This window comes from Manis pentadactyla, chromosome 3 (genome assembly GCF_030020395.1).
Source record: "Manis pentadactyla isolate mManPen7 chromosome 3, mManPen7.hap1, whole genome shotgun sequence".
In the NCBI taxonomy this organism is placed as follows: Eukaryota; Metazoa; Chordata; class Mammalia; order Pholidota; family Manidae; genus Manis; species Manis pentadactyla.
In genome coordinates, this window is record NC_080021.1 from 75,852,075 (window position 1) to 75,878,823 (window position 26,749).

Genomic DNA, 26,749 nt, shown 5'->3' on the forward strand with positions numbered 1-26,749 from the left:
TATTCGAGAACAGGCTGATGAACAGTTGCCAAAGGAGATGAAACGGCTGGACCTCCAAGAGCCTCTCACCTCCTGGGGCTGGGGGGCTGGGAACAGAGAGGAGTGGCAGAGGCAGGACTGTTTCCCAGTGCTTGGTTCCAGGCCCTATCCCCACCCCACTTATCTGGCTTTGCATCCTTACCGCTCTGAGACATAAAAATACTCATTGTATTGGTTAAGAAGTTGGGTGTAAATGGACACATTTTACAAATGACCAAAAAATGCCTGCAACTTGCTGAAAAGTACTTTCAGCATATAGGTTTCTTGCAATTTTTTTTTTTAACATAGCTTCACTAAGACTTATTTGATGGGAAAATACTTGCAAATATGAAATAAAAATGTTTTTAGGGAAGCTGAGCAGATACATAGGGTTAAAACATCCATACTACAAATGCTGGGGGGAATAAAAATTTATTTGGATATGCTGGGAAGGCAACTAAAAAAGTTACAAAAAACAAACAAAATATGAGTAACAACAGAAAAAGGTGACTAAGGCTGGATGAAGGTCCAAGAGCGAGAATGGACATCTTCTGCCCTTCCTCCATCACCCAATGAACGGGAACTGGGTGCAACGTATATTCCTTTCTTGGACTTACCCTGCCAGAGACCAAGAATATCAAACATTTGACTTCTGATAAAAGAAGAAAGTTATGCAGGGTGCAGATAAAGTACTGTAAAGGAAGCACTGATGTAGTGTTAACAATGCTTCCAGCAAGGCATCCAAGAAGTATCTCTGGCTGCTATACTTACTACTTGCAAAAGAAAGCAAAGATGGTGGATATGGAAATACTGCAAGGAAAATTATTTTTATTTTGTGAATGGAACAGGTCATACACAGATGACAAACATCATAAGATACTGAGACTTAATCATTAGGGAAAAAAATTCATTTTTTTGAAGCTGATGAAAGAAACCATAACATTTAGCAAATTTTTCCCTGAAGGACTCTAGGAAGGTTTTGTAAATGTCCTGGACCAGAACAGGCAAGGCTCTTGCTATTAAAATGTAACATGTAACTTGCTATCCAAATGTATAGACATGCTACAGAACATTAACAATATGGGAAACCATATTTCACTTAGATATAAACTAAGTGTGAAACAAACCTTAATGTGTGCCAGATAGTATCTATTAAAGAGTATTGGAAGTTAGATAAGTTAGAGACCAGTAATAGTAAAAGGAAAATCTGTAAGGCAGAGACTCAAGAAACAAGTTTTCAAAAGTAGTAAATTAAGAGAGTTTTTTGAATATTCCTTAAAATCAGGAATGGGCTACTGGTCCTAGCACCCTCCATGTTGAAGCCCTGAAATTCTGGGGATCATGACATCTTCAAAGGCACGACAGTCTCTCCCTTTGAGGTACAAAGCAAAAAAAATGAGACCTCTGCCTTCCTAGAGGAAGTGTGACAAGAGTTTTTTCTATTTCCTTTTCATATTATCCAGCACAGGTAATTACGGATTTCTTTCTAAATTTTACTGCAGTGTAAATCAATCAACTCATAAACTAAGGGAAAAAAAGGCCCTGAAGGAAGGCATGATGAGTTAACCTGCAAAAGAAACAACTGGAGATTCGTGAATGATTTGTTCAAGTTTCAAGCACAGGATTATTTAAAGGAACACCTCAAAAACAGAAGAGTAATCAAATAAACTAGAAAAAACTGCAGTGAGGTACTTGGTGTCTAAAATACCACATAATTCTCTTTCTTTATTGTTCCTCTTTGAAACCATCTACTTTTGTAGATGATGTCTCTTGAACATTTCCAATGATCTTACAAGTTGTTTAGACAGAATGAGATGCTTTACTAAATTCGTTCAATAAAACTTACCAAACATTGTATCAGTTGGTAAACTAAGAATATAACATACAAAGTGAAGAAGATATAAATGATTCTTTCCCTCAAGATACTTATTCTGAGGAGAGTAGATATGTGAATAAAAATACTAAGGTAATAACAGGATCATAGTTATAACAGAAATATGCATAAAACATTATAGGGAGAATCAGCTATTAAAGGCGTCAGAAAGGTTCCTTAAAAGTTGACACTGAGCTGGAATTAAATGTAAAGGGGAGAAAGTTACTTCCAGCCACTCAAGTATTTATGCAAAATACAAGGGAGGAAAAAAATGTTTATTAAAGAACAGCGAGTGTTTGGTGCACTGAAGGATGAGTTCTGAACAAACTTCAAAGAAAGCAACCTTGTTCATGTGAAACAGCTCTGAAGAAGAAGAGAAATCCTTTAGAGAAGTAGAAAGTACTTCCTTTTGGTTAGAAATCATTAATTCTAAATCTCTAGGAGGGAAGGAACTTGTGTATACTTAATTTTTCTCTTTTCCAAGCAGTTTTGAAATTGTTGCCTGAGAGAATGCAAGTTAAAAAAGTTATGAGATGCTACAGGCTCAGGGTGGAGAACCCTAAGAAATAGTATGAGCTTAAGTCTTCACTGAAGAAGAGATAAGAGTCCAAGAACCTAGAATCCAGTGTGCAACTTGGGGACAGAGCAATACAGAGATTTAGGGTTTTCTGTTGTAGGGATGACTGTGTGACATGTACATAGTATCCAGAAACCAGGGTCTCACAACTTGCTTCATCTTGGGAATCCAGTCTGAGCGACTGAGTATTTTTCACGGTTCCTTCCTTCAATAGCTATTATAGGAGACAGGTGAGAAACAAAGACTGAGTGCCTAGAGAAAAAAAAGGCCAGGGGTATATGATGATAAAACGTCCTGTATTTTATATTTCATTTACTAGTTTAGAGAATATGCTCTTTGTTATTATAGGTGACCTTTTGGTTTTTCTCAATTGAGGTTCTGTGAATAACTAAGTCCTAATCGTCCTAAGGCAATGGTTCTCAGAGTGTGATCCCAGGAACCCCAGGAGTCCCTGAGACTCTTCAAGGTTCTCCATTTCCCAACCACCTATTTGTATGAGATTGTGTTTTCTTTATATACTTCATTCTAAACAACACACGTAAGACTCAATGCAGAAGCAGATATGAGAACCCAGCTGGTCTTATATTAAGCTGACAGTAACGAGATTTTTAAAAATATAACAAAATTACATTCTTCTCACTAGAAAAATATAGTTTTTGTCTTTTGCTTTGGAAAAATAGTTACCATAAAAATTGCAGTTTATCCTTACATTTGAGTTTATTATGGTTATTTAAAAATGAGTAAGTATTTAATAAATTTCTCAGTTTTAATTTTTAATATATTAAATATTGATAGCAACAAGCCATATAAGCAAAGGCTCTCTGGGGTCCTCACTAAATTTTAAAAGTATAAAGGGATTCTGAGATCAAAAAGTCTGAGAACTGCTATCTTAAGGCATTCACTGTATTCAACAAAGTAACTTCACTTTTATGCACCTAAGTGGGAGAATAGAGAAAATAATCACTTAAATCATATTCTGTGGTTCAGATAAGAAACTGCTATTATAAACTATATAGCATGGCACTTAATAGGCTCAAAGAACAAAGATGCAGAATTAGGCCTAGGAACAAGGTGCCTTCAAGTGGTTGGGACTAAATCAAACTTTTAAAATTAATTGTAAGATCAAGTGACTATGATGTTGTCATTCATATTTTACTTAAGTGTACTTAGACATGCTGCTTGTTTTTCTGAAAAACATAGTTTCTAGAGCATTTCCCTTTGGATCACACAGTCTGCACATTGTTCAGATATGTTTGCCAAGCACCTAATGCTGCCTGGGGTGCACCTGCTGAAAATACTGCATAAGATAAGTGAATCTGCTGGTACCACATTTCACCTCACAGCTGCAGGGAAGTTAGTGTCTAATAAACCATAACAGACATAAAATAACACTGAAACACAACAAACATACAAAGTACTTCTCTGAAACTTTACTGAGATCATACACTGTACTTTTGGTATACTTACTGTATCCCATATCTGAAGTTTTATCTGTTTCCCATCAATAGTTATCATTCGAGCACCAAACTCTACACCTGAATAGAACAGAAAATGATATGTTACACATACTGGAGAGAATATATTTCACATTCTTGAACTATTAAAAAAAAGATGTCTATTTCCAGGACATTCCATGCCAGGTGATATACAAATGGACTTTAACAAATAAAGCTTCTTAGAAAACATGTAAGAGAAGGCAGACAAGTTAGTAAGACACAAGCCTAAAGACAAAAAACAGTTAAGACATTCAAGTCTATATAGTCAAGAAACCAACTGTGCTCTTCATGATTCATAGGCTCAGTAATAAATAAAATAACTAGGTAAATAAAGGCAACTGGAAATAAGATTCAAGAACTGTAATTATTAGTAACAAATATTAAAATGTCTTAAAAGCTATTAATTCGGTATAAAAAGCACTGAAAAGGACAGGTAAATTTCAATATCATAGTCTTGGATCCCAGCATGGGTAATAAGGTAGGAAAAAAAAACCCTACAATTCTTCCCAGCAGATAACTACTGTTTAAACATACTTTCAGACAGTGTTACATGAATAAATACAAAGAAATTAAATATATTAATTTTATATAAGTGGGAACAAAGAAATGTTCTGTAATTTGCCTTTTAGTCAATTATATTCCATACACAAATACCTTTGCAATTCAATTAATATATGACTATGCCATTATTCCTGATGGTTGTATAATATTCGTGTGTGTGTGTGTGGTTACACCTACTTATCTATACACATACTATGCTGGTATTCCACTGCTACAAATTTAGGTTGTTTCCAAATTTTCACTAAGCAGCTAATGTTGAAATGAACTTTCTGCATACACTTACAACTTATGATTATGATTTTCAGTAAATTACAGAACATAGGAGTGCAGGGCAAAGGGAATCTAAATTTATACTGTATTCTGTAAGTTTCCTACTTTGGCTTTTTTCCTTGCATTTATCATCATCTTTGCAACTCATTCAATCATCAAAACAGGAGGAGGAAAAGGGGGTAATTTCAGAACAACAAACAGCTGTGAAGAAGATGCTGAAAGAAGTCCATCACTTATACCTAATCATTACTGCTTGGAGTGTGCTCTATCAGAATTTAGAGCAGAGTGAGGGTGAAGGGAAGACACACATGGTCCCCAGAAACCAGATGTCATTCTGGCAGAAAAACAGCTTCTAGTTGCCCAGGGAAGGGCATAGTGCCCAGTTATCAGAATTACATTTCGGCATTTCCTATAATTCCCCCAACTGTTAAGAGGACATAAGACAGAAAGAGAAAGGTAATTTGTCTCCTTGATCATATGTAATTTGATGGAGAGTTTACTCTATATTTTAGTACTTAGTCCATCCTAGGGGCATAGTCAATACCAAGAAACTAATGTTAAGTTTCTCAGACTCAGAAATATAAGAAGGCAAGAGAAGAGATCACAGAATCACTATATACTAGAATGAAAAATGCAAAATTATAAAATCATACTATATAAAATCATAGTTTAAAAATATCTACCTACCCATTTATCTACATACTTATACATTCATTACAAATATATATATATTCATATATTTTCTTCCACAGGGTAGGGGACACTCAAAACAACCATCCACCAGCTTACCAGTAATGACATGAAAATGAAGAGTCATTGAGGGGAGAAACCAGTGACTAAGAATGGTACAAATAATCTTTGAAGTATTTAAAAGGAATGTACAAAATTCTACAGATCAGCAAGACATTTGGCTAAGTGGAAGCCTTTCATAAGTGTGTTTGTTTCTAGCCACAAACTAGAGAGAAAAATCCTGTTTTTCCTTCCATTGTCATGGATGGGCTTTTAACCACAATCCAAACACATCTGCATTGCTCATTAGGACTCAAGGTTTGTTCAATCGAGTCTATAATGTAAAATTTGACAAACAACTACAAATTAGAAACAGATCCTTGATTGATATCAAGGGTGAGCAAGCAAGACAAGAAACAAGTAAAAGCTCCTTCTCTGGAGCCAACATCTTGAGCAGAGAGATAGACACTAAAACTGACTGGCAACCATTCTTTCTAGCAGATGAAAGGCTAAGACTGCTTCAGGGGCAGGATTACTGTTACGGTTCTGGCTTCCTGGCCTCTAAGATGCTTCATTCCTGCCCATTCCTAAGTCCCAGTCTCTACTCTCTGTGGTTTCTATATAAAACTCCAGATATTCTAATATATTCACACTTTTGCGTAACTTAGCCATAATTGGGTTTTGGTATGTTATAATCTCTTTATTCAAAGTAAGTAAATAAAGGCTGCTGAAGCTTAAAATTAAAACAAAGATTTTACCTTTAAAAATATATCCAATTTTAAAGACTATTAAGTGAATATCATGTTATATGAAAATCAGGATAGTTTCTAAAGCAGGGAAAGTCACAATAAAATTGATGTTATCACATCACTTAACAATAGGGTCACGATAAAGAATTAAAAAACATGAACAAAAGAAACTTACTGTATTTTCCAAGAATGGCTAAGGAATAATGGTAGGAAGAAAAATACATTTCAACAGGAAAAACTGACAAGTACTGTTGATTACTGAAAAGTAGTGATTTCTGTTGTCCTATCATAATAAAGACTAATTTCAACTTCCACTTCAGAACATAATTCCCATTTACCTTCTCATAATTGGGTTCAATGCAGGTTTTACCTCTCTGTTCTATATGGCAAAAAACCCCACTAAAACCTAAAGTGCTCTGTAAGTTTCAGAAACAAATAAAAACCAAAAACTTTCTCTTCTGGATTGCTAAAATTTTTGAATATTTTCCTTAAATATATACATATGCTTGGGAGTCCCATTTAGAAAGGATTTCTTATCTTTTTTTAATGGGATAAACCATCATCCCCTGTGCCCCTGAGGCTCTCTTTCAGATACATTTTCAATTAACAGCCTATTTGGCTGCCAGAGAAGTTGTGGAGCCAAAAGCAAGGCTCATTTACCTGACACTGTCAGGAATGTTGCTTATTTTTTCAGGTAGGTTTCCTTTCAAGTATCCAGAGCAAAATACTCTGAATATAAACACATATTTTCCAACTGTCTCTAGGTCATTATTATCCTTGCATAGCAAACATTTGTTGCATCCTTTTATAGTAACAATTTAGTGAGCAGTCAATAATCGATACCTACTAATTGCGTGACTCTGGGAAAGTTATTAATCTCTTCTGTGTCTTAGTTTTCTTACCTGTAAAAACAGTATTAATGACACCCATCTCGTAACATTTTTTTCTCAAGATTAAAAGGGTTATTACATACAAAATAGAACAATGCTGGCATGGAATAATTTTCAATTATGTGTCAGCTAATATTATTATTATTCCATATTATATACCAACATTTCTAGATTATTATCCTAGATAACTCAAGCAATTAGAAAGTTGAACCCCAAATAAACCAGGTATTTTTTTAACTGATCTGTGAAGGGCCTGACAGAAAACATGATACCTTAACTCTACCAACTTTTCCCAAAACTACACTTTCACCCCTCCCAGCATTCATTTCTTGGAGGCTGACTGGTTTAAAGAAATGGGGGGAGACAGAAAGATGGAATAAACATATATAAATGGTCTTGCCTCTAGACCATTGTTTGTAAAACTCCATTAGCAGGTAGCAAAATAAATGAGTGGGAATCAGTGGGCTGTAAATAGTATGATTTGTAAACAACATACAGGAATGCATGCATTAAACACTGTATATTGCTTTTTGAAGCTACCCCCCAGATACAGTATAAGAATTTAGTAAATGTTTACAAAGTCCTTAAATATATCAAGTGCTGCAGATACAGCAATGAAAGAAAGAGATAACTCTGTGGTAATGGACTTTATACTGGTGGGAGACGATGGAATTCACTTATATATGCTTTTATAAAAAGGAGAAAAATAGGATTGAGAGGATTAAAGATGGCGGCGACAGAGGTGGGACAGAGACCTTCTAAAACCTCATATAATATGAAAATATAGTTAATACAACTAATTCTGAAAGAGCAACAGGAAAGAAGGCTGCACCAGACTGCATACACCTGGAGGAAAGAACAGACCTCACGGAAGAGGGTACTGTACCAAAGCCATGACCCGGCACGAGCCAAGCCTATCCTCCACCCCAGCACACTGGCAGTAGGAAGAGAAACAGAGTGGGGAGGGAGTGGAGGCCTGGGACTGCTGAACACTTATCCCTGGAGATCTGTTCTGGGAGCACGATCCTACATTCCATGACGCTCTGGTGATTAGTGGAGCTGGAAAGCTAAGACAGGCAGAATACCTGGAGAGACTGAGATTCTAGCTGCTTGTGGAAAACAAGGATCCATATCCACCTGATCTGGGAGGGCAGTCACAGAGACTTCCTAAAAGCGAGAGGGCTGCTTAAGGGGTTAGGATTGCACTGAGCTTACTGCTCAGGACAAAGGACAGGTAAACAGAACTGTCCGGGTGCAGTGCCCAGCAGTTGGGAACTTTCACGATCCTCACGCGCTCCAGCCCCTGGCTGGCTACACAGCTCCAAGGCCCCCCACCATGATTTACAGACTGCTGCACATTCCTCCTGGCCAGCCTGCACCTGGCTCGCAAACTGGCAAATCCTACACTGGCGTCAGGCCAGCCAGAGGGGAGCCGTGCCTACAGCAGCCACCAATGCAAACCATAGAGACTTACACCTGTGTGTTTAGCCCACTGGTTCTGACGGTGGAGACAGGCATGGTACCCGGGAAGCAGGTAACAGCTCTTTCCTCCCCTCAGGCACCAGCACAATTCCCCTGCAACCCCTGATATCGCTCCAGGGTCTGAGCAGCTCCAGAGAATAGAGCTTCTGGGCACTAGAGGGCACCACATACAAATATGAAATGTCAAAGGAACCTGGTTCAAAGCAAAACTTCAACAACTCTACAAAAACGGTCAGGTGAGGCTGAACTAATGTAACTTCCTGAAAGACATTTCAAAATAAAAATCATAAACATGCTCCTGGAGGTACAGAAAAATATTCAAGAACTCAGGAAAGAATGTAGGATGGAGGTCCAATCTTTGAGGAACACAGTGGAGGGTATTAACAAGCAGATTAGATACAGCGGAGGAGTTGATAAATGAAATACAAATTAGAGAAGAGGAAATCAAAGGAGCTGAGGGACAGAGAGAAAAAAGGATCTCTAAGAATGAAAGAATACTGAAATAAATGTGACACCAATCCAAACGGAACAATAATCATATTATACGGGTACCAGAAGAAGAAGAGAGACAGAAAGGGATAGAAAGTGCCTTTGAGGAAGTAATTGCTGAAAATTCCCCACTCTGGGGAAGGAGATAGTGTCTCAGATCATGGAGGTGCACAGATCTCCCAACACAAGGGACCCAAGGAGGACTACACACCAAGACATACAGTAATTTAAATGGCAAAGATCAAAGATAAGGACAGACTATTAAAAGCAGCCAGAGAGAGAAATAAGATCACATGCAAAGGAAAACCCATCAGGCTATCATCAGACTTCTAAGCAGAAACCTTACAGGCCAGAAGGAACTGGCATGATATATTTAATGCAATGAAACAGAAGGGCCTTGAACCAATAATACACTATCTGGCAAGATTATCATTTAAATTTGAAGGAGGGATTAAACAATTTCCAGATAAGCAAAAGCTGAGAGAATTTACCTCCCACAAACCATCTATACAGTCTATTTTGGAGGGACTGCTATACACTGAAGTGTTCCTAAGGGTAAATAGCTGTCACCGGAGGTAATAAAAAGGGACAGACAAAGAGTACAGAATATGACACCTAATATATAAAGAATGGAGGAGGAAGAAAAGGCACGGGAAAAACAAAGAACCTTTAGATTGTGTTTGTAATAGCACACTAAGTGAGTTAAGTTAGACTCTTAGATAGCAAGGAAGTTACCCTTGAACCTTTGGGAATGAATCTAAAGCCTGCAACGGCAGTAAGTACATACCTATCGATAATCACCCTAAATGTAAATGGTCTGAATGAACCAATCAAAAGACACAGAGTCACTGAATGGATAAAAAAAGAAGACCCAACTATATGTTGCCTACAAGAGACTCACCTCAAACCCAAAGACGTACACAGACAAAAAGTGAAGGGATGGAAAAAAATATTTCATGTAACCAAAAGGGAGAAAAAAGCAGGAGTTGCCTGCAGTACTGGTATCAGACAAAATAGACTTCAAAACAAAGAAAGTCACAAGAGACAAAGAAGGACATTGCATAATGATAAAGGGATCAATCCAACAAGAGGATATAACCATTATTAAGTATCTATGCACCCAACATAGGAACACCTACATATGTGAAACAAATACTAACAAAATTAAAAGGGGAAACAGAATGTAATGCATTCATTCTAGGAGACTTCAACACTCCACTCACTCCAAAGGACAGATCAACCAGACAGAAAATAAGTAATGAGACAGAGGCATTGGACAACACATTAGTACAGAGGGACCTAACAGACGTCTACAGAACTCTATACCCAAAAGGAGCAGGATACACATTCTTCTCAAGTGCACATGGAACATTTTCCAGAATAGACCACATACTAGACCACAAAAAGAGCTTCAGTAAATTCAAAAAGATTGAAATTATACCAACCAGTTTTCAGACCACAAAGGTATGAAACTAGAAATAAATTATGCAAAGAAAATGAATGGAGACTCAACAACATGTTCCTAAATAACCAATGGATCAATGACTAAATAAAAACAGAGATCAAGCGATATATAGAGACAAATGACAACAATAATTCAACACTGTAAAATTTGTGGGATGCAGTGAAAGCTGTGCTGAGAGGGAAGTATACTGCAGTACAGGCCTACCTCAGGAAAGAACAATCCCATATGAACACGCTAAACTCACAATTAATGAAACTGGAGAAAGAAGAACAACTGAGGCCCAAAGTCAATAGAAGGAGGGACTTAATAAAGATTAGAGCAGAAATAAATAAAATTGAGAAGAATAAAACAATAGAATCAATTAAAGCAGCTGTTTCTTCAAGAAAATAAACAAAATAGATAAACCCTTAGCCAGAATTACCATGAAAAAAAGAGAGTCTACACACTTAAACAGAATCAGAAATAAGAAAGGAAAAAATCACTACGGTCACCACAGAAATACAAAGAATTATTAGAGAATACAATGAAAAATTATATGCTAACAAACTAGATAACCTAGAAGAAACAGACAACTTTCTAGAAAAACACAATCTTCCAAGGCTGACCCAGAAAGAAACTGAAAATCTGAACAGACCAATTACTAGCAAAGAAATTGAATAGGTAATAAAAAAACTACCTAAGAACAAAACTCCTGGACCAGATGGCTTCACTGCTGAATTTTATCGAACATTTAGTGAAGACCTAATACCCATTCTCCTTAAAATTTTCCAAAAAGTAGAAGAGAAGGGAATACTTCAAAACTCATTCTATGAGGCCAGCATCACCCTAGTACCAAAACCAGGTAAAGACAACACAAAAATAGAAAATTACAGACCAATATCATTGATGAACATAGATGCAAAAACACTCAACAAAGTATTAGCAAACCGAATTCAAAAATATATCAAAAAGATCATCCATCATGATCAAGTAGGATTTATTACAGGGATGCAAATATTCCAGTACAATATTAGAAAATCCATCAACATCATCTACCACTTCAAAAAAAAGGACAAAAACCACATGATCATCTCCATAGATGCTGAAAAAGCATTCTACAAAATTCAACATCCATTCACGATAAAAACTCTCAACAAAATGGGTATAGAGGGCAAGTACCTCAACATAATAAAGGTCATATATGAACAAACCCACAGACAACATCATACTTAACAGCGAGAAGCTGAAAGGCTTTCCTTTAAGATTAGGAACAAGACAAGGATCCCCACTCTCTCCACTTTTATTCAACATAGTTTTGGACATCTTAGCCACGGCAATCAGACAACACAAAGAAGTAAAAGGCATCCAGATTGGTAAAGAAGAGTTAAACTGTTTGTAGATGAAATGATATTGTACATAAAAAACCCTAAAGAATCCACTCCAAAACTACCAGATCTAATATCTGAATTCAGTTGCAGGATACAAAATTAATACACAGAAATCTGTGGCATTCCTATATAATAATGATGAACTAACAGAAAGAGAAATCAGGAAAACAATTCCATTCACAATTGCATCAAAAAGAATAAAATACCATTTGACCTGATTGTTTATAGTTCATGATGTGTGATCAAAACCGAAAGTTTCTGTGATGACTACCCTTGCACTGTTCACCATGTAAGAACTTATTCACTATGTTAGAACTTGTTCATCATGCTTCAGAAGATTGGAGACTGTTGAGAATTAGGCTTGGGGTTGATTAATGATTGTGCATTGAGTCCCCTATACAGAATTTTATTGTTGTTAACAACCATATGATCAATAAATATGAGAGATGCCCTCTCAAAATAAAAAATAAAAAAAAGAATAAAATACCTAGGAATAAACTTAACCAAGGAAGTGAAAGACCTATACTCTGAAAACTATAAGACACTCATGAGAGAAATTAAAGAAGATACCATACCAATAAATGGAAACACACCCCATGCTCAAGCACAGGAAGAATTAATATAGTCAAAATGGACATTCTGCCTAAAGCAATCTACAGATTCAATGCAATCCCAATCAAAACACCTACAGCATTCTTCAACGAACTAGAGCAAATAGTTCTAAAATTCATACAGAACCACAAAAGACCCCGAATAGCCAAAGCAATCCTGAGATGGAAGAATAAAGCTGGAGGGATTACGCTCCCCAACTTCAAGCTCTACTACAAAGCCACAGTAATCAAGACAATTTGGTATTGGCACAAGAACAGACCCATAGACCAATGGAACAGACCAGGGATCCCAGATATAAACCCAACAATACATGGTCAATTAATATATGATAAAGGAGCCATGGACATACAATGGGGAAATGACAGCCTCTTCAACAGATGGTGTTGGCAAAACTGGACAGCTACACACAAGAGAATGAAACTGGATTATTGTCTATCCCCATACACAAAAGTAAATTCAAAATGGATCAGAAATCATGAAACCATAAAACTCTTAGAAGACAACATAGGCAAAAATCTCCTGAATATAAACATGAACAACTTTTTTCTGAACACATCTCCTCGAGCAAGGGAAACAAAAGCAAAAATGAACACATGGAACTACATCAAACTAAAAAACCTCTGTACAGTAGAAAACACCATCAACAGAACAAAAAGGCATCATACGGTATGGAAGAATATATTTGTAAATGACATATATGGTAGAATATATTTGTAAATGACATATGGTAGAATATATTTGTAATTCGACATGGGGTTATTAATCCAAAATATATACAGAACTCACACGCCTCAACAATCAAAAAGCAAATAATCTGATTAAAAAATGGGCAGTTGATCTGAACAGACAATCCTCCAGAGAAGAAATTCAGATGACCAACAGGCAAATGAAAAGATGCTCCACATCACTAATTATCAGGGAAATGCAAATTAAAACCACAATGAGATATCACCTCATACCAGTTAGGAAGGCCTGTATCAAAATGACTAAGAACAACAAATGCTGGCGAGGATGTGGAGAAAGGGGAACCCTCCTACGCTGCTGGTGGGAATGTAAGCTAGTTCAACCATTGTGGAAAACAATATGGAGATTCCTCAAAAAACTAAAAATAGAAATACCATTTGACTTGGGAATTCCACTCCTTGAAATGTACTCAAATAACATAATTTCTCAGATTCAAAAAGACATATGCACCCCTATGTTTACTGCAGCACTATGTACAGTAGCCAAAATATGGAAGCAACCTAAGTGCCCATCAGTAGATGAATGGTAAAGATGTGGTACATACACACAATGGAATACTATTCAGCCATAAGAAAGAAGCAAATCCTACCATTTGCGACAACATGGATGGAGCTGGAGGATATTATGCTCAGTGAAATAATCCAGGTGGAGAAAGACAAGTACCAAATGATTTCCCTCATTTGTGGAGCATAACAATGAAGCAAAACTGAAGGAACAAAACAGCAACAGACTCACAGACTCCAAGAAGGGACTAGTGGTTACCAAAGGGCAGGGATGGGGGAGGACGTGTGGGGAGGGAGGGAGAGGAGATTGACAGGCATTATGTGTGGCACATATGGTGTGTGTGGGGGATCCGGGGAAGACAGTGTAGCACAGAGAAGGCAAATAGTCAATTTGTGGCATCTTACTATACTGTTGGGTAGTGACTGCAATGGGGTATTGGGGGGGGGACACGATAACATGGGTGAATGTAGTAACCACACTGTTTTTATGTGAAACCTTCATAAGAGTGTATATTAACAATACCTTAATGAAAATACATACGCACACACACAAACACATATATATATATATATAAAAGGAGAAAAATACATCTAGGTGAAAGGATGGGTATGGGAGTATGGATGTATGTACATGTACACTTGTGAAGATCTGGGAAGACTATTTAGGACATGTTAAATTTGAGATACCACTTAGACATCAAAGAGGGAAGATACTGAGTAAGCAGCTGGATAATATACATATGCAGAGGAGTGAGCCCTAAATGGAATGGCTTCAATAAAGGATGAATGGAGAAATAGTAAGAGATAGAAAATATGAACAATTTTTTCTAAGGACTTTTGCTAAAGGAGAGAAAAGGATTGAAAGCTGGAGAAGAGAAGTCATGAAAATGACCATCCAAAAAAAGAGGGAAAATTAATAATGCCTGGGAGACAAAAGAACCACTGAAGCAGTGTTCTTGAATAGGTCTTAGTTGGTAAATTAGAGTTCATCCACTGGGCAAGGAAGAGGCTGAGTTCATGGGGAGGCAAGAGGGTCTATGTGGTGGTGGACCCTCTTAGAGGGTGGTGGACCCTCTATTTGCACAGGTGGAAACCTGTGCAAATACCCTTTTAGTTGTCTCTATTTTCCAAGTGAAATAGAACCCAAGATTATTGAGAATGACTATAGGAAAGGTGCTGCATGCTTCAAGAGCACAAAGGAGTAATATATAGGAATGTGCAGAGAGAATGGACTAGAAATAAAGGGTAATTGTCAGGCAGTTAGAAGTTAGTGCCCAAGAAATTAACATGAGACCAGCTAGCATGGCTGTGTTTTCTCCATGAGTAGATAGTTGGATAACCAATGGGTTAGCCACAGAGCACGATGAAGCACAATAGGAACGAGGGCATTGAGGGTGTATGTAGGAGTAATTATAATGATATAACTGTAATGGTTAGAATTAAAGCTGGGTAAGAAGGGAAGTAAGGAGGGAGGAGTGGAAGATGGCGGCGTGAGTAGAGCAGTGGAAATCTCCTCCCAAAACAACATATATCTATGAAAATATAACAAAGACAACCCTTCCTAGAATAAAGACCAGAGGACACAGGACAATATCCAGACCACATCCGCACCTGAGAGAACCCAGCACCTCGCGAAGGGGGTAAGATACAAGCCCCTGCACGGTGGGAGCCGAGCGCCCATCCCCCCAGCTCCCGGCGGGAGAAGAGCAGGCAGAGCGGGAGGGAGACGGAGCCCAGGACTGCCGAACACCCAGCCCCAGCCATCCGGGCCAGAGTGCAGGGCGCTCGATACTAGGAAAACAGGGCAGCAAGAACAGTGAGCAGGCACTGGAGGCTGGGCGCCAGAGGACATAAGAAAAGCGCGCGACCGTTTTTTTTTTGTTTTGGCGAGCGCTTTTTGGAAGTCTTAAAGGGATAGGGACCCCAATACTAGGGAAACAGGGCAGAAAGACCGGTGAGCAGAGGCCTGAGGCTGGCACGGGAGAATAAAGAAAAACGAAAGAACACCTTTTTTTTTTTTTTAAATAAAAACTTTTTTTTCTTTTTTTTTTTTTGGTGGTCGTGGTTTTGTTTTGGCGGGTGCTTTTTGGAAGTCTTAAAGGGGCAGGGCGGGTCACTTAATCCAGAGGTAGAGAATCCGGGATCTCTGGGCACCCTAACCCCTGGGCTGCAGGGAGCAGGGAGGCCCCTTACGGAGATAAATAGCCTCCCAGCAGCTCCTGCTCCAACGCGACTCCACCATTTTGGAGTAGCTGCCCGAGCCAGGCCACGCCCACAGCAACAGCGGACATTAACTCCATAGCAGCCGGGCAGGAAGCAGAAACCCTGTCTGCGTGCAGCTGCGCAGCACAAGCCACTAGAGGTCGCTGTTCTCCCAGGAGAGAAGGGCCACAAACCAACAAGAAAGGAAGTCCTTCCAGCCGTCACTCGTCCCAGTTCTGCAGACTATTCCTATCACCATGAAAAGGCAAAGCTACAGGCAGACAAAGATCACAGAGACAACACCAGAGAAGGAGACAGACCTAACCAGTCTTCCTGAAAAAGAATTCAAAATAAGAATCATAAACATGCTGACAGAGATGCAGAGAAATACGCAAGAGAAATGGGATGAAGTCCGGAAGGAGATCACAGATGCCAGAAAGGAGATCGCAGAAATGAAACAAACTCTGGAAGGGTTTATAAGCAGAATGGATAGAATGCAAGAGGCCATTGATGGAATTGAAATCAGAGAACAGGAACGCATAGAAGCTGACATAGAGAGAGACAAAAGGATCTCCAGGAATGAAACAATATTAAGAGAACTGTGTGACCAATCCAAAAGGAACAATATCCGTATTATAGGGGTCCCAGAAGAAGAAGAGAGAGGAAAAGAGATGGAAAGTATCTTAGAAGAAATAATTGCTGAAAACTTCCCCACACTGGGGGAGGAAGTAATCGAACAGACCACGGAAATACACAGAACCCCCAACAGAAAGGATCCAAGAAGGGCAACACCAAGACACATAATAATTAAAATGGCAAAGATCAAGGACAAGGAAAGAGTGTTAAAGGCAGCTAGAGAGAAAAAGGTCACCTATAAAGGGAAACCCATCCGGCTAACGTCAGATTTCTCAACAGAAACCCTACAGGCCAGAAGAGAATGGCATGATATATTTAATACAATGAAACAGAAGGGCCTTGAACCAAGGATACTGTATCCAGCACGACTATCATTCAAATATGACGGTGGGATTAAACAATTCCCAGACAAACAAAAGCTGAGGGAATTTGCTTTCCACAAACCACCTCTACAGAACATCTTACAGGGACTGCTCTAGATGGGAGCACTCCTAGAAAGAGCACAGCACAAAACACCCAACATATGAAGAATCGAGGAGGAGGAACAAGAAGGGAGAGAAGAAAAGAATCTCCAGACAGTGTATATAACAGCTCAATAAGCGAGCTAAGTTAGGCAGTAAGATACTAAAGAGGCTAACCTTGAACCTTTGGTAACCACGAATTTAAAGCCTGCAATGGCAATAAGTACATATCTTTCAATAGTCACGCTAAATGTTAATGGGTTCAATGCACCAATCAAAAGACACAGAGTAACAGAATGGATAAAAAAGCAAGAACCATCTATATGCTGCTTACAAGAAACTCACCTCAAACCCAAAGACATGTACAGACTAAAAGTCAAGGGATGGAAAAACATATTTCAAGCAAACAACAGTGAGAAGAAAGCAGGGGTTGCAGTACTAATATCAGACAAAATAGACTTCAAAACAAAGAAAGTAACAAGAGATAAAGAAGGACACTACATAATGATAAAGGGCTCAGTCCAACAAGAGGATATAACCATTCTAAATATATATGCACCCAACACAGGAGTACCAGCATATGTGAAACAAACACTAACAGAACTAAAGGGGGATATAGACTGCAATGCATTCATTCTAGGAGACTTCAACACACCACTCACCCCAAAGGATAGATCCACTGGGCAGAAAATAAGTAAGGACACGGAAGCACTGAACAACACAGTAGAGCAGATGGACCTAATAGACATCTATAGAACTCTACATCCAAAAGCAGCGGGATATACATTCTTCTCAAGTGCACATGGAACATTCTCCAGAATAGACCACATACTAGGCCACAAAAAGAGCCTCAGAAAATTCCAAAAGATTGAAATCCTACCAACCAACTTTTCAGACCACAAAGGCATAAAACTAGAAATAAACTGTACAAAGAAAGCAAAGAGGCTCACAAACACATGGAGGCTTAACAACACGCTCCTAAATAATCAATGGATCAATGACCAAATCAAAATAGAGATCCAGCAATATATGGAAACAAATGACAACAACAACACTAAGCCCCAACTTCTGTGGGACACAGCAAAAGCAGTCTTAAGAGGAAAGTATATAGCAATCCAAGCATATTTAAAAAAGGAAGAGCAATCCCAAATGAATGGTCTAATGTCACAATTATCAAAATTGGAAAAAGAAGAACAGATGAGGCCTAAGGTCAGCAGAAGGAGGGACATAATAAAGATCAGAGAAGAAATAAATAAAATTGAGAAGAATAAAACAATAGCAAAAATCAATGAAACCAAGAGCTGGTTCTTCAAGAAAATAAACAAAATAGATAAGCCTCTAGCCAGACTTATTAAGAAGAAAAGAGAGTCAACACAAATCAACAGTATCAGAAACGAGAAAGGAAAAATCACGATGGACCCCACGGAAATGCAAAGAATAATTGGAGAATACTATGAAAACCTATATGCTAACAAGCTGGGAAACCTAGGAGAAATGGACAACTTCCTAAAAAAATATAACCTTCCAAGATTGACCCAGGAAGAAACAGAAAATCTAAACAGACCAATTACCAGCAACAAAATTGAAGCGGTAATCAAAAAACTACCAAAGAACAAAACCCCCGGGCCAGATGGATTTACCTCGGAATTTTATCAGACATACAGGGAAGACATAATACCCATTCTCCTTCAAGTTTTCCAAAAAATAGAGGAGGAGGGGATACTCCCAAACTCATTCTATGAAGCTAACATCACCCTAATACCAAAACCAGGCAAAGACCCCACCAAAAAAGAAAACTACAGACCAATATCCCTGATGAACGTAGATGCAAAAATACTCAACAAAATATTAGCAAACCGAATTCAAAAATACATCAAAAGGATCATACACCATGACCAAGTGGGATTCATCCCAGGGATGCAAGGATGGTACAACATTCGAAAGTCCATCAACATCATCCACCACATCAACAAAAAGAAAGACAAAAACCACATGATCATCTCCATAGATGCTGAAAAAGCATTTGACAAAGTTCAACATCCATTCATGTTAAAAACTCTCAGCAAAATGGGAATAGAGGGCAAGTACCTCAACATAATAAAGGCCATCTATGATAAACCCACAGCCAACATTATATTGAACAGCGAGAAGCTGAAAGCTTTTCCTCTGAGATCGGGAACTAGACAGGGATGCCCACTCTCCCCACTGTTATTTAACATAGTACTGGAGGTCCTAGCCACGGCAATCAGACAAAACAAAGAAATACAAGGAATCCAGATTGGTAAAGAAGAAGTTAAACTGTCACTATTTGCAGATGACATGATACTGTACATAAAAAACCCTAAAGACTCCACCCCAAAACTACTAGAACTGATATCGGAATACAGCAAAGTTGCAGGATACAAAATCAACACACAGAAATCTGTGGCTTTCCTATATACTAACAATGAACCAACAGAAAGAGAAATCAGGAAAACAACTCCATTCACAATTGTATCAAAAAAAATAAAATACCTAGGAATAAACTTAACCAAAGAAGTGAAAGATTTATACTCTGAAAACTACAAGTCACTCTTAAGAGAAATTAAAGGGGACATTAACAGATGGAAACTCATCCCATGCTCGTGGCTAGGAAGAATTAATATCGTTAAAATGGCCATCCTGCCCAAAGCAATATACAGATTTGATGCAATCCCTATGAAACTACCAGCAACATTCTTCAATGAACTGGAACAAATAATTCAAAAATTCATATGGAAACACCAAAGACCCCGAATAGCCAAAGCAATCCTGAGAAAGAAGAATAAAGTAGGGGGGATCTCACTCCCCAACTTCAAGCTCTACTATAAAGCCATAGTAATCAAGACAATTTGGTACTGGCACAAGAGCAGAGCCACAGACCAATGGAACAGACTAGAGAATCCAGACATTAACCCAGACATATATGGTCAATTAATATTTGATAAAGGAGCCATGAACATACAATGGCGAAATGACAGTCTCTTCAATAGGTGGTGCTGGCAAAACTGGACAGCTACATGTAGGAGAATGAAACTGGACCATTGTCTAACCCCATATACAAAAGTAAACTCAAAATGGATCAAAGACCTGAATGTAAGGCATGAAACCATTAAACTCTTGGAAGAAAACATAGGCGAAAAACTCTTAGACATAAACATGAGTGACCTCTTCTTGAACATATCTCCCCGGGCAAGGAAAACAACAGCAAAAATGAGTAAGTGGGACTATATTAAGCTGAAAAGCTTCTGTACAGCAAAAGACACCATCAATAAAACAAAAAGGATCCCTACAGTATGGGAGAATATATTTGAAAATGACACATCCGATAAAGGCTTGACGTCCAGAATATATAAAGAGCTCACACGCCTCAACAAACAAAAAACAAATAACCCAATTAAAAAATGGGCAGAGGAACTGAACAGACAGTTCTCCAAAAAAGAAATACAGATGGCCAACAGACACATGAAAAGATGCTCCACAACACTAATTATCAGAGAAATGCAAATTAAAACTACAATGAGGTATCACCTCACACCAGTAAGGATGGCTGCCATCCAAAAGACAAACAACAACAAATGTTGGCGAGGCTGTGGAGAAAGGGGAACCCTCCTACACTGCTGGTGGGAATGTAAGTTAGTTCAACCATTGTGGAAAGCAGTATGGAAGTACATCAAAATGCTCAAAACAGACTTACCATTTGACCCAGGAATTCCACTCCCAGGAATTTACCCTAAGAACGCAGCAATCAAGTTTGAGAAAGACAGATGCACCCCTATGTTTATCGCAGCACTATTTACAATAGCCAAGAATTGGAAGCAACCTAAATGTCCATCGATAGATGAATGGATAAAGAAGATGTGGTACATATACACAATGGAATACTACTCAGCCATAAGAAAAGGGCAAATCCAATCATTTGCAGCAACATGGATGGAGCTGGAGGGTATTATGCTCAGTGAAACAAGCCAAGCGGAGAAAGAGAAATACCAAATGATTTCACTTATCTGTGGAATATAAGAACAAAGGAAAAACTGAAGGAACAAAACAGCACCAGAATCACAGAACTCAACAATGGACTAACAGGTACCAAAGGGAAAGGGACTGGGGAGGATGGGTGGGTAGGGAGGGATAAGGGGGGGGAGAAGTAGGGGGGTATTAAGATTAACATGCATGGGGGGGTAGGAGAAAAGGGAGGGCTGTACAACACAGAGAAGGCAAGTAGTGATTCTACAACATTTTGCTATGCTGATGGACAGTGACTGTAAAGGGGTTTATAGGGGAGACCTGGTATAGGGGAGAGCCTAGTAAACATAATATTCGTCATGTAAGTGTAGATTAGTGATACCAAAAACAAAGCAAAAAAAAAAAAAAAAAAGTGCAGTTCCTGTGTGGTAACTTCCAACGAGTTATACACAAGGGTATAAAGGGCATATAAAAGTGTAGGCAAAGGGTCTGTTTGTGTTTATACAGAGGATCAAAGCCTAATTGGGCTACCCCGAAAATGAACTAAGATACGATATGAAAAAGAACTTCCAACATCTGCACTCTCTGGAAGACTCATGCCAGAAGATGATCATCAAAAAACCCCAACAAAGATCCACGCACTGCTACAGCTGTAGACGCACTCATCCCACCAGTTCCTGGACTTGCCATGGGAATGAGGAAGGAGATATCTAAGCTGGCCTGTGCATACAGTAAAACAACAAATTTGACTGGATCTATACTGTTGGAACTCAACCAAGAATTTGGAGAAGTACAAATTGTAGCGCTCAAAACTCTTACAACTACAGACTATTTACTGTTAAAAGAACATATGGCATGTGAACAGTCCCCAGGAATGGGTTGTTTTAATTTGTCTGATTTCTCTCAGACTGTTCAAGTTCAGTTGGACAATATCCACCATATCATAGATAAGTTTTCACAAATGCCTAAGGTGCCTTAATGGTTTTCTTGGTTTCACTGGAGATGGCTGGTAATTACAGATATGCTTTGGTTATGTAACTATACTCCTATTATGTTAATCTGTGTGCGCAATTTAAGTAGTAGCTTAAAACCTATATGCTGAAGTTACTCTACAAGAAGATATGTCAAAGAAATAATCAATCTTCCCATGTTTTCTTCCGTCTGCTACTTCTATAGTTTTTTTTCTTCCTTCCTAATTACAACCCTTAAATAGAATTCGTGCCTCATATCAAATTTACCGAGTATCATAATTCTTCCAAGTGGTAAAGATACCTCAAGACAAATGCTGGGCATAGAAACCACAGGGCATAAATATGCAAAGAAGTAAAAAGCTAACCTTTTCAAACAATAAGGCTTCCCTCTCACTTACCAACTTCACATTTCCCTGTATGGCCCCGGAAGATGACTGGTTAGCCAGAGACGGGTAAGATTCCTCAAGGGAGGAACAACCTAAGACAGGCACAGTCGCAGGGGGGCCATCAGGTGAGAAATTGGGGATCAACAGAGGTGAGGCTTAGAACCTCACCCCCCCTGTTCTGAGAGAAATCTTCTGCATACGTGGATGTTTTATTGCCCTCGTCTAGCTTGGATTAACACATAGTCTACAGGCACACACCTGATCATCTACATTTGCTCTCTTACAACACTAAACTATGTTTTCTACCTTTATCTTGTATCTACCTACCACTTCAGCATTTTATTAAAAATAATAATAATAAAGAGAGAAATGTGGTATCCACATATAAATCAAGTATAAAAACCAAATGAGTATTCATATTTGAACTGACTGTTTATAGTTCATAATGCATGAGCAAAACCGAAAGTTTCTGTGATGACTGCCCTTGTACTGTTCACTATGTAACTTATTCATTATGTAAGAATTTGTTCTACATGTAAGAACTTGTTTGTTATGCCTCAGAAGATTGGAGACTGACGAAAATTAGGCTTGGGGTGGATTAATGATTGTGCATTGAGCATTGACTCCCCTATACAGAATTTTATTGTCGTTAACAACCATTTGATCAATAAATATGAGAGATGCCCTCACAAAAAAAAAAAAAAAAAAAAAAGGACAGACTTCCAATGGTAAAATAAATAAGTAACCGGGATGTAATGTATAGCATAAGGAATATAGTCAAGATATTGTAACAGCTTGGTAGGGTGTTAGCTGGAACCTAGAATTATGTATATAAATGTTCTACCACTGTGTTGTACACTTGAAACTAATGTAATGTAATACTGTGCGTCAACTACCCTTCAATAAAAAATATTTAAAAAAGAAAAAAAAAAAAAAAAAGAATTTGTTCTCCATGTAAGAACTTGTTTGTTATGCCTCAGAAGATTGGAGACTGATGAAAATTAGGCTTGGGGTGGATTAATGATTGTGCATTGAGCATTGACTCCCCTATACAGAATTTTAGTGTTGTTAACAACCATTTGATCAATAAATATGAGAGATGCCCTCATAAAAAAAAAAAAGTATACACTTCCAATGGTAAAATAATAAGTAACCGGGATGTAATGAATATAGTCAAGATATTGTAACAGCTTGGTATGGTGATAGCTGGTACCTAGAATTGTCATGTATATAAATGTTGAATCACTATGTTGTACACCTGAAACTAATGTAATGTAATACCGTGTGTCAACTACCCTTCAATAAAAAAATAATTATCTACAAAAAAAAAAAAAAAAAAAAAAAGAAAAAAAAAAAACCAAAAAAACAAAAAACCCCAACAAAGATCCACGCACTGCTACAGCTGTAGATGCACTCATCCCACCAGTTCCTGGACTTGCCATGGGAATGAGGAAGGAGATATCTAAGCTGACCTGTGCATACAGTAAAACACCAAATTTGACTGGATCTATACTGTTGGAACTCAACCAAGAATTTGGAGAAGTGCAAATTGTAGCACTCCAAAGTCTTACAACCACAGACTATTTACTGTTAAAAGAACATATGGCATGTGAACAGTCCCCAGGAATGGGTTGTTTTAATTTGTCTGATTTCTCTCAGACTGTTCAAGTTCAGTTGGACAATATCCACCATATCATAGATAAGTTTTCACAAATGCCTAAGGTGCCTAACTGGTTTTCTTGGTTTCACTGGAGATGGCTGGTAATTACAGATATGCTTTGGTTATGTAACTATACTCCTATTATGTTAATGTGTGTGCGCAATTTAAGTAGTAGCTTAAAACCTATACATGCTGAAGTACTCTACACGAAGGTATGTCAAAGAAATAATCAATCTTCCCATGTTTTCTTCCGCCTGCTACTTCTATAGCTTTTCTTCTTCCTTCCTAATTACAACCCTTAAATAGAATTCGTGCCTCATATCAAATTTACCGAGTATCATAATTCTTCCAAGTGGTAAAGATACCTCAAGACAAATGCTGGGCATAGAAGCCACAGGGCATAAATATGCAAAGAAGTAAAAAGCTAACCTTTTCAAACAATAAGGCTTCCCTCTCACTTACCAACTTCACATTTCCCTGTATGGCCCCGGAAGATGACTGGTTAGTCAGAGACGGGTAAGATTCCTCAAGGGAGGAACAACCTAAGACAGGCACAGTCGCAGGGGGGCCATCAGGTGAGAAAAAGGGGGATCAACAGAGGTGAGGCTTAGAACCTCACCCCCCCTGTTCTGAGAGAAATCTTCTGCATATGTGGATGTTTTATTGCCCTGGTCTAGCTTGGATTAACACATAGTCTACAGGCACACACCTGATCATCTACATTTGCTCTCTTACAACACTAAACTATGTTTTCTACCTTTATCTTGTATCTACCTACCACTTCAGCATTTTATTAAAAATAATAATAATAAAGAGAGAAATGTGGTATCCACATATAAATCAAGTATAAAAACCAAATGAGTATTCATATTTGAACTGACTGTTTATAGTTCATAATGCATGAGCAAAACCGAAAGTTTCTGTGATGACTGCCCTTGTACTGTTCACTATGTAACTTATTCATTATGTAAGAATTTGTTCTACATGTAAGAACTTGTTTGTTATGCCTCAGAAGATTGGAGACTGACGAAAATTAGGCTTGGGGTGGATTAATGATTGTGCATTGAGCATTGACTCCCCTATACAGAATTTTATTGTCGTTAACAACCATTTGATCAATAAATATGAGAGATGCCCTCACAAAAAAAAAAAAAAAAAAAAAAAAAAGACAGACTTCCAATGGTAAAATAAGTAAGTTACCCGGATATCATGTATAGCATAAGGAATATAGTCAAGACATTTTAACAGCTTGGTAGGGTGATAGCTGGAACCTAGAATTATGTATATGAATGTTTTACCACTGTGTTGTACACTTGAAACTAATGTAATGTAATACTGTGCGTGAACTACCCTTCAATAAAAAATAATTGTTTAAAAAAAAAAGAAGGGAAGTAAGTACATGAGAGGGATAAGAGGGAAAAGATGGTTGGATCAATGGATTATAGGTCTGCTGGGGCAACTACATTGTTAGTGTTAGGAATCAGAGGGTTCCTAGAAGAATGGGAGGGAATGGGCAAACAGCCAGTTGCACGAAACTGAGATTCTGAAGTGGTTCCAGATATTGGTAAAGACAAGGTCTGGGTATGACTCTGGGATTTAAGTAGCTGAGGGAGAGAAGTAAGATCATGGGAGAAGAGGAAATAAAGGAACTGAAAGGCTAGGATGTGTCAGGGGTCAATAATATATGTGTGTGTAAGGTCAATATATAAAACATTTTTAGCTAGGTAATCAATATTTGAAAGCCATTGCTCCAATGGTTCTTAAACTTTTATGTTCATAAGAATCATTTAGAGAGCTTGTTCAAATGAAGAATGTGATTTAGTAGATTCTGTAACAAGTCCCACATGATAATGATGATGTTGGTCCACTGCAATAGCCTTTGAACCACCCTGTGTTCTAGTCTGGGCCTTCAATGTAATTGTACCTAGGAAGATATTTATAAACTGCATCTTTGATTCACATTATACCAAGTCTAAGACAGTAGTCAAAAGGTAAGGAACTTCCCTTGCTTTTTATGGTCTCTTATGTCCTCTTTTCTAATATAATAATATTTCTTAGTCATGGCCCAACTATAACCTTTTCACCTTCTCTTCTATTCATCAGGCATAGGCAAGTATGCAGCAGAATATTGACACTGTCTTATATTTATTTTAGCAAACATTTCAATGTTCCTTTAAAACATATGTACTAATTATCTGCTAAATTATTTCATGTCTGAAAAATACACGGTTGCTAAGGATGTCACAAGATACAGTAATTAGGATCCAACCAGAAAAACAGAATCCATACTTAACGTATTTAAAACAGAGGGAATTTAATTCTTGGGAGTTGGTTACAGTAAAGGATGAGCTGAACAGCCCAAAGAAGAGGTGGTTAAGCAACCCTGAGATAAGCAAGAGCAGGAAGCTGCTACCATTCTTAAATTGGGGAGGACAAAGAAACCAGGGTTACCAAAGCTCAGGAACCAGACCTCCAGGGGCGCTGTTGGGCAGGAGCAGGGACTAGAGACATAAAGGCTTCTTTTTGCTATTAGCCTCTTATCTCTCACTGCCTCCCACTGGCAAACCCAGAAGGAAGCCAGCTGCACAGTTGCATGAGTTAAAACAGTTTTCCAAACAACTTCC

General features: G+C 38.1%; 1 protein-coding gene and 1 long non-coding RNA gene across 2 annotated transcripts in view; one reads left to right on the forward strand and one right to left on the reverse strand.

Moving 5' to 3' along the window:
• The window catches only part of RAB2A (RAB2A, member RAS oncogene family), a 113,603-nt gene that overhangs the window by 33,287 nt on the left and 53,567 nt on the right, over window positions 1-26,749 (reverse strand). Inside the window, exon 3 of the mRNA XM_036907546.2 lies at window positions 3,936-4,003. Coding sequence (XP_036763441.1) covers window positions 3,936-4,003 — 68 coding nt within the window. The remainder of the gene's footprint in view (window positions 1-3,935; window positions 4,004-26,749) is intronic.
• LOC130682882 (uncharacterized) lies at window positions 14,497-25,595 on the forward strand. Its single transcript, XR_008996310.1, has 3 exons — window positions 14,497-14,870; window positions 14,912-15,286; window positions 25,518-25,595. It is a non-coding gene; the product is annotated as an uncharacterized LOC130682882 (long non-coding RNA).